Here is a 20,792-nt window from a genome sequence, read left to right as displayed (position 1 = left end):
AACTGTCAGTGGTCTTGCTTCTCAGTACCCGGCTTACTGTATCTGTCTACTCATCTTGTTTCACTCCTCCACTGCACTAAGTCGTCTCTTTCACATGCCCCCTGTGCCTCCTCTCTCTTCCGCTCTCTCTCTCCCGTTCTCTTGCTCCATTGGAAATCGCTGCGCATCACAATCAAAGCCAGCCCCACTGGGTACATATTTTAGAAGTTAGGGTTAAATTTCACTTGCATACTGAAAAGAGAACACCCTGGGTCCTTTGCCACATCTGGGCTTCATGGCCTCACCACTCCCTCCAGTATTACATAATATTGTAATTTTGTTTTTGTATAGTAGTTTGAAGCATGTACTCTACTGCATTAATGTTACATTTGTGTGTCGCCTGATTCTTACATTTTTTTAGTGTTTTTTTTGTCCCTGTGCTATGTCCCACTTTGTTCACACACTCTTAAACTAGGTCACCACTTGTTCTCATCTTTGTGATATTATACTGGCACCCTTGTTAGGAATGCCTCCACCATCTGTAAATGTGGCATTTTAAGTAACTTCTGATTGATGCTGGCAGTCTTGGTCTGCAAATTAATACAAATAAAATGCAAGTACAGATAAAACATAGTTACCATAAGTAGGCCACATTTATACAGAAATATGAATGTTGGGCAAATTGTAAGAGTGACACATCTCTCTTGTGTGGAGCGACCTACACTTTGTCACCGTCCCTCTAGTTCATGCAGTTATTATGGTAATAATAATTGTCACAGATGGCCTCAAGAATTGGGCAACTCATTCGGATATGTTCAAGGATTTATTGCTAATGATCACAATTGGATTGAAACTGGACTGAGGTATGGCCAGACGAATGCGAGTCCCAGGGCTAATCCCCAACCTCCCTTGGGCTCCCTCCACTCTAACTCAGTCTTCCCTGCTTCCCAGGTGCAGAGTCAGAACTAGTGCCAGGTGACCCATACTGTCTAATATCAGACTGGGTAAAGAGTGATGGCCTACAGACTGTAGCCTTCTTTATGGGACTACCTCTAGGAATTACTAATGACACCCTACTCTGTTCTTCCCCAAGCTAATGAGTGTTGTGATGTACCTTGTTGCAATCACTCTCTCACACTCCCTTTGCCCTCCACATGTTCACCTACTCCTCCTCTGCCTCCTCCTACTAGCCCATTCTCCTTTCTCACCCTCTCTTCTCCTCCCCTCTCACACTCCAACGCTCCCTCCCTCCCTCCCTCCCTCTCTCTCTCGACTGACAATGTCTGGTGTTCCTCGCCCTTGTCTCTACTGTCTCTTCCTCTTTGTCTGGAGTCCCCTTCTGGTCTTCCTCAGACTTCTCTCTCTCTCCCTCATTCCCTCCCTCTCTTTCTTCAACCCCTTTAATGTCCATTCTCTCTCCTAGCTGCACCTCCAATGTTTCACACTCCCCCCCACTACTACTCCCTCCTATTCGCCAACCTCTACATTTTACAATAATCTCCCTCTCTTTTACCCCCCCCTTGTGCTGTCTTTCACTCACTCAGTTTAACCATCTAAACTTTTCCTATTTTCCCTTCTCCTATCGCCCACTACAACAACACTACCAGCAGTCGTGCTGCTTTCTCACACTTGGTACCTCTTCTCTTACACCCAATACCAGACCTGCACTCTATTCAACATTCTGTCCACTCCTTGGTCCCTCAGTCCGCCACCTCTCCCCCTGACCTGAACTCCCTTCATCCACTTATGTCCATGCAGGTCTTTATACCCAGGCCTTGCTGTTTGCTTGTTTACTCCCTCTTCCCATTGGTCCTTGGTTCCATGTGACCTCTTCGGCCAATATTATTCCTCTATTTCCCCAGGGGATGGGCTACAGGGTGACAAGTCTTTATACAAAAAAAACCTCTGCTCCCCCCCTTTCTACCTCAGCCACGTTAATTGTGTTGCTTAACCGTTGTCCCTGATGTTCTGCCCGCTTGTGTCGCAATCCTGCTGCCCAGGGAAATCTGTGTACTTGTCGGTACCCTGGAGCGAGACTCCAGTGCAGCATTACGGTTCTGGTTCATGGATCTCTACGCTGGTGAGGATCTGCAGTCTGGAGCAGATAGTTCGACAATAGAGAAGGAAGGACTTTTGACAGACATGAGGTTGCAAGGTATGGTGTGACAGTTTATTTTTATTTTGTATTTATTTGCATTTATAAAGCGCTCACACAGCCCAGGGGCATTGAGGCGCTGTTACAGGGCTATGTCATCCTTGCAGTACAAAGGTGGGCGATTGGTTAAATTAGCCTGCATACAAGTAATGTTCACAGATTGTAGGTAAGTGGCTTGGTTACAATACCCCTTCATTGGTTAGACAGGGATAGGCTTCGATGGTTCTCTCATTGCAGTGTGCGGGATAGGTTTACATAGTTCAAACCTGAATAGGGGGCAGCAGGGTTACATTAGAGCTGCGGTCATGCAGAGTCCACTTTTAGTGGTACCACGCTGACAGTTATTCCGTGCCCCAATGGTGCCCTCCCAACTCCCTCACTCAGCCTCTAGGTTAGGTTAGCCTCTGGCATATCCCCTGGAAAGCCGTGTGCCCTAGATCGCGAGGGGTCCCTGCCCTTCTGATAGTCAAGTCCCTGTTAAAATCTAATTTTTATATTGTGCTTCATGCCAGATTCCTCGTCCTACTCGTGCAGTTATAACCGCTTCTGTTTCTGCCCAATCTAAGGGTATTCCATTTATCAACCTCCGAAGGATGAAGGGCCGAGTTGGCTCTGATGGGGATTTGAACTTGCAAAGCGCCGGCTTCCTTCATGTCAGAGGAGAGTGCTCAACTCACTGAGCTTGCCTCCTGGTTCTGATGCCTGGCCCAGACTAAAGAATAAAGAACATAGTCAACTTCGACCCTTTCTACATAATGACCGTTTTACTCTATGAACATGTGTCTTTTCACCTTGGGTGTGTCAATCCACTTTGAACAACATGCCCCTGGGTGGAATGCCCTGCCCCTGGCGATTACACTGTTACTTGCCCTTAATGAATTCAAGATGTGAACAGCTTGATGCCACTGAACTGACATCTACGTGCTCGGATGTGTTAACATTAGCAGGCCAGTTCAGAGGTGAGAACTACTAGGCACATGCCTTTATCAATGTGCCCACAGAAAAGCCTGCAGCACTGCATGTGCTACAGAACATGTTGGGAAAGATCCAGAGAATCCTAAGCCTTAGTTACCAAAGCTGCTAGGCTTGTTGCCGAAGGAGGGAAAGGTTTTAAGACTGCCTCTGGCCATCAGTTGTCGGCGGCCACCCCTTTCCATACGCGACTTTACAGAATCGTGGCTTCTTCCTTGATGGAATTCTTACTCCACACGCTCAGCCTTTCTGGTAGTAGTGGGTCCCTACCTAAATTATGCATATAGCCTACGCTCCCAAAGAGTTTTGTTGTAGGTTTAGTTCTCGGGCAAAATCCGTACCACACATTGCCCTGTACCAGTTAGGGGTAGGCTACCAGTTAGAAGTGGGCTGGGCGCGCTATTCAACAGCAGCACCTAGAGGTTCTAACCACATCAGCCGTAGAGCTTGTGCTAGTCCATCACTGTTATTTCTCAGGCTCTTTATTGATACTCTTTGAACGAACGCCATTGGCTCTCCCCATCTGATTTATGCAAATAGCTTGTGGCTAGCTTGCTCAGGCGGTTGCAGTGTGCTCCGTAATGTACTGCTCATTTTTCTATGCACACCACCCAGATAGCCCACATTAGCTTAGCATCACAATCCTTTCACGTTTTCCACATGCTATTGATCTGTGCCTACTATGGTCACGGCCCTGGTGTTCTCATTAATAAATGTGTGTACTACACATCGGTTTCCCTCACAGCATTTGAGACATGCCGCCTTTATTTCGTTCCATGCTATGTAAAAGCCCGGCGAGCAGTCCTGCAGGCTATGTATCTGCTACCATTGCATCCAATCACCACCTCCCTAGATTAGAGTGCTGGAACTGCGCCTCTCCTATGATTGCTCACCATTGATTGTGAAGGCTTGACATGATGGGAGTTGTAGTCCAAAACATCTGGAGAGCCAAAGGTCGCAGCCCCCTGCCCTAAATCCAAGGTGCAGAGTGGATAATTTGAGAGTGGGCTTGTCTGGAATCCTGATTGTTATGCAAGATGCCACTGAAATGTCCCTTTCGCAGGAATTCTTAAGCACTCCCAAAATTGTATGAGGTGCTGGACAGGTTAAATTAACATAAAATAATAACATGGCAGCAGAGGTGGCCAAACTTAACGCAAAATGTGACACGGGCTGGAAGGTTGCATGCTCCCACCAACCAGGGTGTCCTGTTAGAATTCCTATAGGATAATAGGGGACTCTATAACCACCTTAAAAAAATAAAAATAAAAAAAAAGAACAGGAGGCGAATGGCTGGCAAAGTTATGTTTTCACAGCGTATGAAGTGCCTTGGGCAGAAAGAGGGCGCTTAGCAAACTGTACCATAGCCGCTTGCTTTGAGGAAAGGCGTTCCTGTGAGTCATTTGCACTCTCAGAACAGTACAAACAATGGTGCTGTAGTTCTTGGCGGCTGAATAGTCCTATCCTGTGTGTTGTTGTTTTTGCTTTTCGCTGAACTATTCTTGTAAAGGAGCGGGATTCGGAAGACTTTCTAAAAAAAAAAAAAAAACCTCCTATCCTTTCAGGTGAGGCATCTGCGAGTTTTCTTCTCCAATGTTATACCCAGAAAGACCGGAAAAACTAGAGGAGCCGGGCCTGCTTTAAGCATTATGGATTTTTATATTTCAGCCCGACCTTTGTGATGGGTTTCTTGCAGACTTATTTTAATCAACTTTGCGAAGCACAAAACAGGCAGGCTTTGATACCTTGGAGCCAGTATGCAGCGATGGAACGATGCGTTTATTATCTTTTGAAGTCCTAGAGACTCCGCCATCAAATGGAGTAGAGTGAAATGTTTGGCCATGCTACTCTTGAAATGATTAGCCATTTTATTCTGCACCATGTGTTGACGTCTGTGGGACTTCGAAAGCTAATGCATTGTTTCATCTCTGCGTAATAGTTCTATTTAGTCCAATCAAAGGTATCAAAACCTGCATTCTTTTCTGTGCTTTTAAAACTGGACTAACAAGGCGTCTAATTTTTTTCTTTGCGTCAGCTTTGTGAAAATCTCACCCGTTACAGTATCTCTTAAAATTAATACATTTTAGAAGCAAAACATCCGTTCTAACATTTCATATTATACCTGCGTGTCTGATACTGCAGTGAATATTTGGACTGCACATGAGTCCTAAATGGCCAAAAGACATTCAAGGAAAAGTTTGATCTCAATAACATTCACGTAGACTATGTCAATATTAAATCATGTTTGGCATTTCATTCTTTAACTCGACAAGCTGCATTGCTTAATGTGTGTGTTGACACTGGCTGATCAGTTTCATCATCTCTGCAGTCTAGCAGTGTCGCATCTGTCCACGGTCCCGTCGTTCAGAAGAACCATGCTAGATTGGCATTGAGGCCTCACAAGGCCAAATCCATTCCATGGACTTCCCATGAGGGTGGACCTTTGAATTAGGAGGTTGCTTTGAGATATTCCTGCATACATTCATAACCGCTTCTCATTTCAGAATCAATGTAGGGTATTATCACAATGTTCCATGGGTGAATTCCCGTTGGAGTTGGATGTTTGCGAAAGGTTTGACTTGAGGTTTTATTGGCTGCAAGGAAAGCACTACTACAGTCGGGTATAATGTGTGTGAAGTGGAGTGCACCTTTTTAACGCCTGATTGATCACGGAGGTCTAGGAGGACAGCAGTGATAAAAACATCACAACATCACCCAGGATGCCCTGCCAATATGCCTATTGCACATGACCTGGAAGGAAAGGGGTGACTCTCACCCTCTGCCCATTACACACTTGGCTTTCTTCTCAGACTGCCTCCATGTTCTATAACAGAAATTTATATAGTATTTGTGTGAGTAGAACATGGCAACTGGCAACGTCCATAACACGAGAGGCTTACTGTCCAAAGTACTCCTTAGAGATTCAACATGATGGTGATTTTCAGGGCCAAGTTAGATAACGTTTTGTGCCGAGTTAGAGCATGGGGCAAACTGTTCCTGCTCTGTTTTAGATACACATCTCGAACATACAGAACAAATACATTTGCACCACTTTTCAAGTTTGAAAGATAGAATGAAGATTCAGGCAAGATGTGTTTTTGGTGTTTTTTTTTATTAAGCGGTGCAAACACATTTTTTTGTTTTGGCTGGTATGAGGTGCTAAAGCGCCACCTCTCAGCCAAAACGATTACATAAGAATGCTGCTAGGTAGAAATGGCATATGAGGGCGGGGACACAAAGCTTATAGCTGTCTGGTTATTTACCCACCCATTGACTGCCCATGGCCGTGCTAATCTCTGTGGCCATTGGCACACGCTTCCTGCCCCTGCCCACTCAAAGCACATCATCCTGGGATCTCTTTGTGACTGCTTTATCCAGCCCTTCTATCAGACTTTTTGCTAGAAGTTCCTGCCAGTATTTTTTCAAAATTGTCTTGTGAGAGTTAATGACATAATTCGAGCAGTAAGCAGGCCACTGGTCTGCAATCAGCCACTTGATTTGTAGCGCTAAGCGTGTCCTTCACTGAAGTCCTGTTAAAAAGAAGCTTTGGCAAACCCAACATTTTTGGCTTGTGTATAAGTATTAGGCATTTGCCAGGGACTGCTATTATATGTCCAGGTACTCGCACGGTTTGCAGCTGCTACCATCAATGGGCAGTTAATACCACTATGTCAGTACCTGGCCAATGCCTTTCCCATGCCTACACAAAAGCCAAAATTGTTGGCATTGACGATGCTTGTTTTTATTTGTGGCTAGTTGCTTCCTTATATATGATATGATCCAGCCCTTGGCAAGTTTCATTGTTCTATTTTATAGAGCAGATACATCAAGCACATTGCAAAATGGATTTGCTCCTTGCTTGGCATAGTGCAAATAATAAGCAAGACAACCAGCTAGCAGGTGTCTTTTTCCAGTGTTTCCTGTCATTTCATCTGGATTCTTCAGTGGTCTTTTAATTGGGGGCCCTTTTTTGTGTCCTTTAATTTGTATGCATTTTTTTGTGCTTGCTTTTACACTGGTGAGTTCCCAACAACTCCCCAATTTTAACCCCATCATGCTTCCTCCAGCCACGTTTCACGTCTGTAATTATAATTGTTCTCTTATAACGTGCTTAATACCGGAGATTGGTTTCTAAGCGCCGGATCGTGTTTCTAACCCGCGTTGCGCTGCGTAGTCTTGCTTCCAAGAAGAACTTGTTGCCCCTGAGCTATCCCTCCTCACCAATGTTTTCTGTTATTTCTGCTTTGAGTTGACCCATGATGAAACGATATTGGTGAATTTAAATACCTTTTGATATTAAACCAATGAGGTTGCCCTAGATTTAAATCTATCGAGCAATAATCAGCTGAACTTGTAACAGCAAGCATTCCATCTCCTCCCCTGACTAATTAATAAGGTATTTCTAGCAATGAAGTCATTTGTGTTTCTTAATAATTGCAGATGGCCCAAGACCCTCGCAAAAAGAGATCATTTCACTCCGTGCATTTATGCTGCTGTTCCTCAAGCAACTTATCCTGAAGGTAACTTTTTTTTACATTTTCATGGGCAACATTGTAGATTGTGCTCGAAAAAGGATTTGACCTGCTGCTTTGCTAAATAGGTTCAGCTAATGGCAAGGAAACGTTACCATCTTTGTACCAGTTGGAGGTTTTTATTTCAGATGAATACACATGTTTTCAATGTGTTGATATAACAGCCCACAGTTGACATGACTATTGATGGAGCTTAGTTGGTGGGACCGAAAATGATATCTGCATTACTTTTTCAGGTTGCCAATCAAGAGCCCCATATGGCTGCCCTATGCATTATCATAGTATGACTTGTGGTCATGATCACTGAGCCAAAAGAAAGATTGCTTCTTGTGGCTGCTTGCTCTCTCCACAACGTGGACAGCATCCTGCTCCTGGGCAGCTTTGTCAAAGACCGATGCTAAAGCCTGTCACATGCCAATGTTGGTTTGCAACTGCGTCTTTACCTCTAAGTCCATGTGCATGGTTGGCCGCTGTCCTCCACTTTCTGATGGTGACTATCAATATCACGGCCTTAAAGCATGGATGGTCATGCAGTGCAGCAGCGCCCCATACACACACACACACACACACACACACACACACACACACACACACACCCACCCTTGCTTTTGTTGTCATTGGCATTCATATGCATTCAGCCATGTTCTGAACGTGCCCATTTAGGAGGACAATGATCTCATTCTCGGGCTAGTATCCCTTAGAATCTCCACTTCTCATGTTTGCCAATGCTGAGTGCCCTGACTTATCCAAAGTGAAGCAGATTACTGGTACTCAAGTATGTGGCAAGGAGAACACATTTACTAAATTGCAACATGATGAAGGATTAAGCTCCCACAGCCTTTCCTTCTCCACTACTCCTCTCCCGCCCTTTCCCATCGGGGGTCCTTTCCCCCATCCTGCCCACCAAAAGGAGAGATGGGCATGCAGCCCCAGACCAGTCGGTATGCCGTTCTTTACTCGACCACATTCTAAAATGTAGCATTTTCGTCGACTCATTTTAATCGAGGCAAGCACATACACATATGCATGTGTGTGTTGTGGTGAACCTAACAACATAACCCCAATTAAATTGCCGACTAACATGACACCACTGTGGAAGAAAGACAACCACCAGAAGACTTTTTCCATTTCTAATAGTATAAAACCTAGCAGAAGTAATTCAATCCCATGTTCCAGTAAAGATGCACACACACATTCAAAGGGCTGTAAGTACTATGACGAGGAAGCCCTGCTTGGAGGTACTGAAAACATTTCTTCAATGTTCTAGTTGGTGTTGCCTTAACCCCACCGAAGAAAATAATAAAATGGAAGACCGACTAGAAACGTGTTGTTGTTGTAGAGACAGTGGCAGTAGAAGCAGTAGTCGCAGTGTCCATGGTCTGGAGAAGAGAAGGGATGAAGGAAAACAAACACAGAAGGAATGGAGGAAGCCGTCTAAGCAGTAGAAATTGTAGCAAAAGAAAAGCATTGTCCAGAAGAAGAAACTTGCAGAAGTGGGAAAGAAAGTAAGGCTGGAGACCAGGGACGAAACAGCTAATACACAGCAGCATGGGCGGCGTTTCGCAAATGAATGTGGAATGGAAGCAGTGAACTGTGAAGTGAACCGGCTGCAGTTGAAGCTCGATTCCAAAACACGGAAACCGGTGGGAAACCACTTAGTGAGCCCGAATGACCGCAGAAACCTGGGCTTCTCTAAGTGGTACCGCTTCGGTCTTCATTACCCAAGATCACAGAACGCATGCAGCATTCTCACCGAGGCTGATAGATGGCCTCCGGAAACTGGGGACTTCACCCACTGGTTTAAGCGTCGGCGAAGAACCGAAACGGCAAAGAGGTGTGTGTCGTGCATGCCCAGCGCCAACCATGTGAGCGAAGGTGGATGTCGGAGGAGTGGGGAGATGGGTTTTGCAGGTAGCTGGGCTCACCTGGAGGCACCGGTAAAGTGGCGCAGAGCGCCAATATATAGACAGGTAGCCAGGTTTTAGATTCCCCAGGGGTGTGGGGGACAGACAAAGCAGTTGTCAAGACCACCAATATAAAATATGCATCGACCAGGAGAGTCCATCCGGTAGAAGAACTTGATCAAAAAAAGTCTCACGCAGACACCCACCTGAATGCATGACCGCCGAGCTACCGCCAAGTTGAGGCCACGACATGGAGTCTCAGGAATAGTGCATTGTAAGAAGCAGTGATACCAGTAAACGCTCACCAATAGGAATGGATCAACAGGGGACACCAGTGGTCTGGAAAGCAAGGCGAACAGTGCAGCACCCCAAACAGATACGGCAGGGGGGGAAAGTGGGCTTTTGAGCTGTTTAAAATAGATAAACTAAACTGGTTATCCATGTCCTACTCTTCTCGCGCTAGTACCTCAGGAAAAAAATCTACTTAACATTCTTTTGGCAGAGAAGTAGACCAACTCTGCCCATGCAGGAGAATATGTTAAAGCTGTGGGTCACTTAAAACCCAATAGTGGGAGACTAAGTAATTGGAAACTGACCATATAATCCATAATTAAGCAAAACTGCTTGACATTGTCTAGAAGGACAGACCAATTCTGTCACAAAGTGGGGCAGGGTGAACAGTACTTAGAGTAACTATTACAAATATACCTCAGCAGGAAAAGGAATGTCCAAGGAAGGGGATTGCGAAAAAGTAGGTGTAAACTACTACCTTGATAAGAGGAAAGACCAGGGGACGTGGATTGTCCCCCCTGTCATTTCCACACTGTGTTGGCAGGAAGAAAGTCAACACTCTGACAAAGACTAAGCCAACAAGTGAGCAACTATTGCTTTGGGTTGGCAGACTAACACAGTGGAACTTTCTACGACCAATTGGGGACCACTGCAGAAAAGCAGCTGAGTGTATATTATTTTCCCTTGTCGTGTTTTTCGTAGTGTGAGCATCAGAATAGGTTTTGGACACAGGACAGTGGACATTTATTTTGAAAGCCTGTCAACGACTGGTCCACTAGTAGGCCTAGTTGAGGCAGCTAACCGCCTCATAGAGTTGGGGCTAGTGAGGTGTTCTCCCTACCCATTTATTATTTAAATAAAAGCTTTGTGAAATTAACAGACACTGTATCTGTCTCCTTACTCCAGCCCCTCACAATGTATAGGAAAGGGGGAGTGTAGAGCTGGAGGGATGGGGATCCCCATAATGGCAAAATGGGTGCTAAATAGGTCGACCACACTGCATCGACCAAAATGCAAACGATAAAGAGGTCGATGAAACAATGTAGAACCAGAGCGCCCCTGTGGCTGCTGCATGAGCCAGCCACTGTCCTGTGCAATGCCATTTGTGTCCGCATACAACTTGGGAAACAATATTGAAGACTTGTGAAAAGGGACACTGGTGCATATTGTGTCAAATCCTGTCTTCCAGACCTCCATTCTTGCTGTGGTAGGTCAGAATGCTTCAAGAAATGCAAACTAATGCAGGAATGGTGCGTTTATTCAGTGATGTGCCCTGGCAAGGCCGGCAACCACAGAGAACTGGAGGCGGCCATGTTTGTGGCCTTCTCAAATAGTATTTGAATGAACTGCAGATCACATCATTGAAAGGAAGTGTGAAAGCCCCAGAGAGTTATCCCACTTGCAGAAATGCATGGGTACATCTGTTTCTGCAGAGCTTTCAAGTTTCCTCGTGCCATGTGTGAGAAAGTCACCCGGCCTGCTTTTTTCGTGCAATTCTGGGGCTTGCAGTCCTAAATATAAAATGGAAAAGGAAAAACTACAATTCCCAGAGTTCCTAGGAAAAACAAGACCAGATGTCTTTCTCGCCACATAGCATGTGGTAAACGTTAAAGTTCGGCTTGAGATTCTATAGGTGAGCAATAATCCGTTTTTTCCATTATAGCTGAGAAACCCGGGCATGGTATGTGACCCTCAGAAAAATCTGACGAGCAATTAGATGAGGTTAGAAGTCAAGCTATACACCTAGCTGCTTTTTTTATTTCATGGACCTCAATGTGGTGTCATGGCCCCACTGCCCTTGCACAGCGAGGGAACAAGAGAGTCAGAACTTGATGGAGGAGCGGTGCTGTGTTGGATATAGGGAGAGGCAAAACGAAGAGTACACAAACAGGGCGTGAGACGCACAGGGTGAGACACAATTTGAAAGTGGGTGCAATACTGAGGTGCACAAATAGTGAGGAGCGCACATAGCGCTATTAATGGAGATTGGTCAGGGAGTCATCGCAGGGCTCCAGCGCAGGAACCATTTTCTAACTCAATCAGAGGGATTGGTGAGTACATGCGCTTCTTTTTTTCCATTTAAGGTACTTTGTTGCTGGTATTACAGAAACTGTGAATGGGTGCAATTTGCGGTAGGGTACCGCGACATTTTCTCTGGAGCACAAACTGCATTGAAATCATTATTTTTTTATACTAGGGCAATGTGTGCCCTAGTTCTGATTGCACTTGCGCCGGTGCAACGTTTTTGTAATACGGACCCTATAGTTTAGTATATTTTGACCAAAGTAGGGTGAGAGTTGGACGATGTGGAAAGGTTACCAAAACAGAATAAATGCATTCTCACTGCTTGAAAAGGAGTATGGGAAGTTCATATCCTGAAGCGTTGACAAAGGTTTCCCATTCCCATCAAATCGTAAGTGGCCACGGACGCCCCATCCCCCCCTTTCAGTGCCCAGCCATCCCTTCTCCTGCCAGCTCTGGCTCTCTTCGCTCCATGCGGTCTATGACACAGCCCTCTTCTCTGCCAAACAATGCTACTACACTGGTCTTCTCCATTTCCTTTCCTCTCACCCAGGTGCCTTTTTCAGACTCTGAATCCTTTGCCCTCCTTCTCCTGACCCTGCCTTACCCTCTTATTTATCCGCCTCTGAGCTAGCCTCCTATTTCTTTTCTAAACTGGCTCTCTTGTGGTCTTCTGTTACCTCACGTTTCCCCTCTCCTTCTCCTTCCACTCCCCCATCTCTCTCTCCTTCTTTCTTTCTCTGCCTGGTGCCGATACTTCTACTTTGCTGGCTCATGCCTTCCCTCTTCCATTCCTACAAATCCCCTTCCTTCACCTTTGATTTCTAAGGTCTTCCTGCTTTTCCTTCACTACCTTAATTTTCTGTTTAATGCTCCGCTTAACTCTTCCATCTTCCCTGCATCCTTCGAGCATGCTACGATTCTTGCCATTCTCAAAAAGAATACTCTGGTATAAAATAAGAGGGGCAAAAAATATTCCCATCGCTCTCCCCTATTTCTCGAAGCTTCTCGAGAGGTCTCTACTTGTCTCAATTGTCACTCTCCTTCCCTGCTACCAATCTGGCTTTCCCCACTCTAGCGAGACTGTGCTCCTATCTATCACAAATTCACTTCTATTGGCTCATTATGCCAATCACTCTTCCCTCCTGGTACTCCTAGATCTCTCTGAGGCCTTTGATATGGTTGATCACGCTCTTCTATTTGCATCACTTGCTTCTCTTGGCTTCAAAAACTCTCTTCTTGACTGGTCTCATTCCTATCTCTGTAGTTGTACCAATTCTGTTCTTGGCCTGGTGCCACTTCCTCTATTTTCCCTCTTAAACATGGTGTGTCAGGGTTCTGTCCTGAGCCCCCTTCTCGTCTCCATATATACTATTCCGCTTGGATCCATTATCACCTCATTTGGTCTGTCCCACCACTTTTACGCCCATGACACACAACTTTTTATTTCCTTCTCGTCTTTCACTCCGGCTATCCTCTAGACTGTCTCATCCTGCCTCCTTGCCATCCAGTCCTGGATGTCTAGCCACTTCCTCTATCTTACTCTTCCAAGACTGAGGTTCTCTTCTTTCCTCCATTCCTCTCCCTCCTACATTCATCTCTTTTCACCAACTCTCTACCTAGCTCACTCTCCGCTCACTACCTTGGTGTAAATATTGATTCTTCCCTTACTTTTTCTCCTCACGTATTCACTTTCCTGTCAATGTCGCCTTTTTAACCTCAGGAAAGTTAGAGCATTTCTTTCTTTTGCTGCTACTAAACTACTTATCTTTTTTATCAGCTTTTCTACTGTTCTGCACTTCTTCTTGGCCTTCCGTCTTTTCATCTTTCTCCTCTCTGCTCGATCTACTACTCCTCCATCTGCTTTCTCGTCTCTCTCCCATCTCAGGATTCTCTTTCTACTACTCTCCCATCACGTTACTGACCGGCTTCCTTTTCACTCTTGCTTCCACTTCAATATCCTTTCTATTATCTTTAAATCCCTTCATAATCTTGCTCCTTCATAACTTTCCATTACATTACAGTATTTGTATTGCGCACTGTGGACCCTGGGGCATAAAGGCGCAGACGATTGGTACAAACAGGTTACACAACATGTATTGTCTCACCAAGATTGGGGACTCTAGGAAGCTGGTTGCTGGCAGGGAAATGATAGAATTATGCAAACCAATGCATTTTTAGATCTTTCTTAAAAACCAGCAGGGAGCTTTGAAGTCTTATTGTAGGCGGTAGCTGGTTCCAAAGTTTAGGGGCTGCCAGATGGAAAGCCCCCTTCTCGGCCTTTGAGGTTCTACTCCTAGGGAGTAGACTACTCTTTCTACTCTGAAACCCTACGCCTCCTTACTGTCCCTCATCCTCCCTGTGCCTCTTCTCACTTTTGGTCTTTCTCCTACGTGCACCTCTACACTGCAACGTGCTTCCCCTTGCTCTAGGCTCTCTCTCGTCCTACTCCCTGTTTCGCTCTCGCCTCAAGGACTACCTTCTTGCATCATGACTTTATTTCTTTAAGTTTTGTCATTAACACTTATTTTGTACCAGAATTCTTTGTGCATCGCTTTGGCGTAAAGCACTATCCAAATGCAAATAAAATGCAAACGTTTGATCACAGCAAAGTATTGGAATATCCTGATCTTCGAGGGGATTGGGTCCTCCGACGTATTCCATATCTATGACATGTAATCACCACAGCTGTGCTGCTTCGGAAACTTTTTCGGCGTCTGCGTCCTGCGTCGATGACGTCGATGCGCCGCCGTCGAGGACCTCCTCCGACGTCCGACGTCATCCGATGTGATAAGTAGGACGCACGACGCCAGTAGCCTCAGTTCCGTTTTTTCCGCGAACGTGTTGCTTCGTGTTTCTCGGTTCTAGCCTCGACTCTTTGGAGTTCTGTTCTTTCTGGTTCTTCGAACCTGTTCGTTTGTGAATATTTCTTCGACGATGTCTTCCGCTTCGTCTTCAACCCCGCGTCCGGGCTTCAAGAAGTGCGGGGAGTGTGGGTCCAAGATGTCGGTGACTGACTCGCACGACGCCTGCCTCTGGTGCCTCGGGGAGGCCCACGACACGGATGACTGTGTCGACTGCCTGTCGCTCACGTCCAAGGCCTTACGCGAACGTAAGAAGAAATTGTCGGTAGGTCGGGTGTCCAAGCCCCGGAAGTCGAAGTCGGCGGGGCTTTCGACGGATGATTCGAGGGGTGACTCTCCGCGTCATCGTCGGATGTCTCGTCGGTCTTCTTCTAGGAGTCGGTCTCGCCACTCCTCAGCCTCTTCGAGGCATTCTCGGAAGCGCCGTCACCGGTCGCCTTCCAGGTCCTCTTCCGAGGACTCTGCCCGGCACGTCGGTTATCCCACCAGCCGTGCGACGCCGGAGGAATGGGCTTCCTTCGGGAAGAAAATGTTGGCGATTCTTGAGTCGCAGGGTACTCAACTGTCCGCGCCCCCGAGTGGGGTCGGCCGTGTGAGGTCGAGAGACACCGCTCGCAAGAGTGGTCGGCACGAGTCACGGGTGAGGTCCCGTTCGGACAAGGAGGCTCGTTCTCGCCATACCCGTTCCAGGTCCCGGTCCTCGACGCGATCGAGACCGTGTGCACCTGTGATGTCTTCGAGGAAGACATCGACGTCTGAGGCGTCGAGGGCGTCGACAGGCTTTCTCGAGGCTCCGGCTCCGAGGAAGTCGTCGATGCCGTCGACGGTCAGGTCGTCGAGGGACACGCTCGGGGCTCCGGCTTCGAGGGCTGTGTCGACGCCGCCGATACTGGAGGCGCTGCATCTGACGTCGACGCCGATTTCCTCGACGTCGACGCCGATCCTCTCGGCGCCGTTGCCGGTTTTCTCGACGGCGGCGCCGATTCGCTCGACGCCATCGTCGCCTTTCGTGTCGGAGGTGCCCCGTGTCTCGGGTGTACCCCCTAGGAAGGCTCTGGCTAAGAGCAGGCACTCTCGGGTGCCTTTCCACCACTTGGATTATATTTCTGAGGCGGATGAGGTTTCGGATGGCCTGGTTCCTAGTCTGGTGCCAGATGACATTGTCTCGGGACATAGTCAATTTGACGATTTGAGGCAGTCGCTGCATGATGCCAGTGGACTGGACACCTCTCCGGAGGTGGAATTTGGTCGGCCTGAGCCTGGCTCCCATGCCGATTCCTCATACAGGCGCCTGATGGCTAGGGTGTCTGAGTATCTGGGATGGTCTGCTCCCCCAGGGGAGTTTGTGCAGGATGATCTGACGGACATCCTTGATGTTGGTCCCGCAACTGACCCGGTACTGCCGTTCCATATGGCTTTACAGCGTAGGGTGGCGGCGGCTTGGACTGCTCCGGAGAGTCTCCCGGCAGTGGGCAGATCCTTGTCGCGAAAATACCGTCCAGCCAGTGGCGACCCCTGCTACTTGACCAGGCACCCCACTCCGGAAAGTTTGGTGGTGCAGGCGGCCACGGCCCCGGCAAAGCAGGCGTCGTACCCTACCATCCCTCCTGATAGGGACGACAAACGTTTTGATGGCTGGGCGAAGAAGGTGTTTTCTTCTGGTGGTATGGCGCTTCAGGCGGCCAACTCCATTTGTGCCTTGTCGCGTTTCACGCACACTCTGTGGAACTGTGTTGCGTTAGCGGCTGAACATATTCCCGAAGGGGACGAACGGGATGGTTTCCTTGCTATGGTCCAGGATGGTAAGGATGCCATGTGTGAGTCCGTTCAGTCGGGTTTGGACTTAGCTGAATGCGTCAGTAGGTCCATGGCGGCGAGCACCGTGATACGCAGGTTTGCGTGGTTGCGGAAGTCGGGGTTTGCTCCTGATGTGCAGTCCCGGCTCCTCAACATGCCCTTTGATGGTGAACATCTTTTTGGCAGCAAGGCTGACGAGAGCCTTGAGAGGTTGCAGACCTCAAAAGCTGCAGCGAAGTCGTTGGGCGCTGCAGTTCGCCAACCTCCGCCTTTTCGTCCTAGGGGACAGCAGTGGAGGGGTGGCTCCTTTCGCTATTACTCGTCCTTTGGTAAAGCAAGAGGAGCTGGCAGTCAAAGGGGCCAGCGCAGGGGTACCAGAGGTGGACGACAAGGTACCCGTGGTGCCAAGGCCGCTCGGGCAGTTGCCTCTTTGCCCTCAGGTAACGCCGCAGCCGCTCCTACTCAGTCATGAGGCCATGTCCCATGGTTCGCCGGTTGGGGGAAGGCTGGCGCAGCATCTTGTAGAGTGGCGTGCCATTACTTCAGATGTGTGGGTTCTGGAGATCATAGCCCACGGCTACTGTCTTCCCTTTCGGCACAGGCCTCGCGACAATCCACCGGGGAACCTCTCTTTGAAGTGTCCGGATCCGCTCCTTGCGCAGGAAATTCAAGCCCTGCTGGAGAAAGGCGCCATAGAACTGGTGCCTGTTGCGGAGAGGAACAAGGGATGGTATTCCCCTTATTTTTTGATTTCCAAGAAAGACGGGGGATTGAGACCCATCATGGACTTGCGCGGTTTGAACAAACTCCTCAGGAAGGACAAGTTCAAGATGGTTACTCTCTCTCAAGTCCTCCAGGCCCTTCAGCTTCAGGACTGGTTGGTGTCACTCGACCTCAGGGATGCTTACTTCCATGTGCCGATCCATCCCAAGCACAAGAAGTACCTGAGGTTCGCGGTTGGCGACTCGCACTTTCAGTTTCGGGTCCTGCCGTTCGGTTTGACCTCCGCCCCGAGGGTTTTCACCAAGCTCATGGTGGTGGTGGCAGCGCATCTCAGGCAAGGGGGGATTCACGTCTACCCCTACCTGGACGATTGGTTGATCAGGGGGAGCTCTCCCGAGCAAGTCCTGGATCATCTGTCCGTCGCCTGCCACTCCCTTCACAGGCTGGGCTTCTCCCTCAATTTAAAGAAGTCCCATTTGACGCCAACACAGAGGCTCCAGTACATCGGAGCAGTGCTCGACACTTCCCTGGGGCAGTGTTTTCCTCCCCAGGTGAGGGCTCTTCACATTCAGCAGATGGTGCACAAGTTTCAGCATGCCCGGACGCTCCCGGCGTTCGAGTTCTTGAGGTTGCTCGGCCTCATGGCATCCTGCATTCTTCTGGTGCCAGAGGCTCGCCTGCGGATGAGATCTTTGCAGTGGGCACTCAAGACGCAATGGTCGCAGTCCTCCGGCAGGATGTCGGACCCGGTTCAGGTGCCGCCCTCGGTCGCCCGGGACCTTCTGTGGTGGGCCGTCGAAGGCAACTTGATGAAGGGGGCTCCATTTTGGCTACCCTGGCCGGAGGTGACGGTCGTGACGGATGCATCCCTCACGGGATGGGGAGCTCATGCCAACGGGCTGTCAGTCAGCGGTCGTTGGTCTCCGTCGGAGTCCAGACTCCATATCAATCTGTTGGAGCTGAGGGCCGTCAGGCTAGCACTGAAGGCTTTTCTGCCGACTGTGCGAGGAAAGAATGTCCTGATCATGACGGACAACACAGTGGCCATGCACTACCTCAACAAAAAGGGGGGGGCAGGGTCACTTCCTCTGTGCAAGGAGGCGATGCAGCTCGAGTTCTGGGCCATCCAGCAGGAAGTTTCGATCTCGGCAGTTCATCTGGCCGGAGTCGAAAACGTGACGGCGGACGCTCTGAGCAGGCAGAGCACGATCTCTCACGAGTGGGAGTTGGCTCAGGAGATTCTCCTGGAGATCTTCGCCCTTTGGGGGACCCCTCAAGTGGATCTCTTCGCCTCCAGTGTCAACCGGAAGTGCGAGAGGTTTTGCTCGCGGGAATTTCCTCCGAAAGGAGCCTTAGGAGACGCGTTTGTGGTGGAGTGGTCATTCCCGCTGCTGTACGCGTTTCCTCCAGTCCCCGTCATCCCGCAAGTGCTGCGGAGGTTACGGAAGTTCGGTTCCCGGATGATCCTCATTGCTCCGGCGTGGGCTCGGAGGACGTGGTACCCGGACCTTCTCGACTTGTCCATCTGCCCTCCACGTCGTCTTCCCTACCGAGACGATCTGCTCTCACGGGAGGGGGGGTCAGGTTCTCCATCCAGAGGTCGGATCCCTCAACCTTCACGCTTGGCTTCTGAAAGGTTGAGGTATAAGGATTGGGACCTCCCTGAAGACGTGATGGAGGTGTTGCTTTCGGCCCGAAGGCCCGCAACTAAGTCTCTGTACCGTTGCCGTTGGCGTAAGTTCTGCGACTGGTGCAGAGTTCAGAATGTGGATCCTTTTGCATGTGACATCCCCATGGTTCTGTCCTTTTTGCTTTCTTTGGCCCACAGGGGCTTGCAAGTGGGTACCATTAAAGGTTACCTGGCGGCGCTGTCCATCTTTAAGCGCTCATCTGAAGAATGTTCTTTCTTTAAAATCCCTTTAATTTCACAGTTTCTGAAAGGGCTCACTAATGTGTTCCCTCCGTCGCCTTTCCTGGTGCCCGGTTGGGATTTAAACCTTGTTCTTAGGTTTCTTATGGGTGCTCCGTTTGAGCCTTTACATTCTTGCCCTTTGAGGCTGTTGACTTTGAAAACTGTGTTTTTAGTTGCGGTTACTTCCGCTCGCAGAGTGAGTGAGTTACAGGCACTTTCTGTTAAGCCACCCTTCACTGTATTTCACAAGGACAGGGTTGTCCTTCGAGTTCGTCCTTCTTTTCTTCCAAAGGTAGTGACGGAATTTCATTTGGCCCAGAAGGTTGTTCTTCCGGCATTCTATCCTCCTCCGCATCCTGGTAAGGAAGAGGAGAGGCTCCATAGGCTTGATCCTAGGAGAGCTTTGAGCTTTTATGTTTCTCGCATGTCCCGGGTCAGAGTGGACGATCAACTCTTTATTGGTTACGCTGGTAAGCGCTTGGGGCAAGCTGTGACGAAACAGACTTTGTCCCGCTGGATTATTTTGGCCATCTCGGAGTGTTACCGCTTGGCGGGTAAGGACCCACCGGCTGGCTTGCGGGCCCATTCTACCAGGGGCATGGCTGCATCTACTGCCCTGCAGAGGGGTGTTCCTATTCGCAACATCTGTGATGCTGCCACCTGGGCTTCAGTACATACTTTTGTACGGCATTATTCCCTCGATTCCATCAGAGGGCAGGATCTGGCCTTTGGCAAGGCGGTCCTTTGCTCTGCTATTTGATTGGCTATTCTAAATTTTGTTTCTAAATTCTTTCCCTCCTCCTTGATTTGGTACTGCTTTGGGAGTCTGTCATAGATATGGAATACGTCGGAGGACCCAATCCCCTCGAAGAACAAGTTACTTTCTTACCTGGTAACGTTCTTTCGATGGGATGGTCCGACGACGTATTCCATATCGCTCCCACCCTGCCTTCCCCGCTGCAGAATTTCTGTTGCAATTGCAGCTTAGGTTCCGCAAGGCTTTGTGTTGGACTGGCAGTTGACTATTGTCACACGTTCTGGGGGAAAAAACTACAACTGAGGCTACTGGCGTCGTGCGTCCTACTTATCACATCGGATGACGTCGGACGTCGGAGGAGGTCCTCGACGGCGGCGCATCGACGTCATCGACGCAGGACGCAGACGCCGAAAAAGTTTCCGAAGCAGCACAGCTGTGGTGATTACATGTCATAGATATGGAATACGTCGTCGGACCATCCCATCGAAAGAACGTTACCAGGTAAGAAAGTAACTTGTTCATCTATCTGCGCCTGTTCATTTCGCAACGTTGCCTGCTGGGCCTTTGTCCAGTCGGACACCAGTGCGGGCTGTGGCAAGGTTGGCATTTGTTGAGTTAAATATATAAAAAGGCGGCACTTGGTAATGTGTATCTTTGATCTCATCAGAGTTAATGCGAACAGAATCTAATCACTTGGGATGGAAGAGTAATAGACTGGCAGATTTAACACCGCAATTGATTGAATTGTAATAAGCAATTACATTCCAAAACATCGTTGTGAGAAGGTCCCCTTGTGTTTGCATCTGGGGAATGTACCAGCTTTAACAATATTATTGTAACGTTTATGTTTAACAGCGTGTGTGGAGTTTTATGCAATTAAATCA

At 48.4% G+C, this 20,792-nt stretch overlaps 1 protein-coding gene across 6 annotated transcripts in view; it reads left to right on the top strand.

Moving 5' to 3' along the window:
* Nucleotides 1-20,792, top strand: part of NBEA (neurobeachin) — a 2,584,133-nt gene that overhangs the window by 617,042 nt on the left and 1,946,299 nt on the right. For all 6 annotated transcript variants that reach the window (XM_069640609.1, XM_069640605.1, XM_069640608.1 and 3 more), the window contains exon 14: nt 7,547-7,626. In XM_069640609.1, the coding sequence (XP_069496710.1) occupies nt 7,547-7,626 (80 nt within the window). The remainder of the gene's footprint in view (nt 1-7,546; nt 7,627-20,792) is intronic.

The sequence above is a fragment of the Ambystoma mexicanum genome, chromosome 7q (genome assembly GCF_040938575.1).
Source record: "Ambystoma mexicanum isolate Mex_15411 chromosome 7q, UKY_AmexF1_1, whole genome shotgun sequence".
Taxonomy (NCBI): Eukaryota; Metazoa; Chordata; class Amphibia; order Caudata; family Ambystomatidae; genus Ambystoma; species Ambystoma mexicanum.
This window is presented reverse-complemented; position numbering and strand designations above follow the sequence as displayed.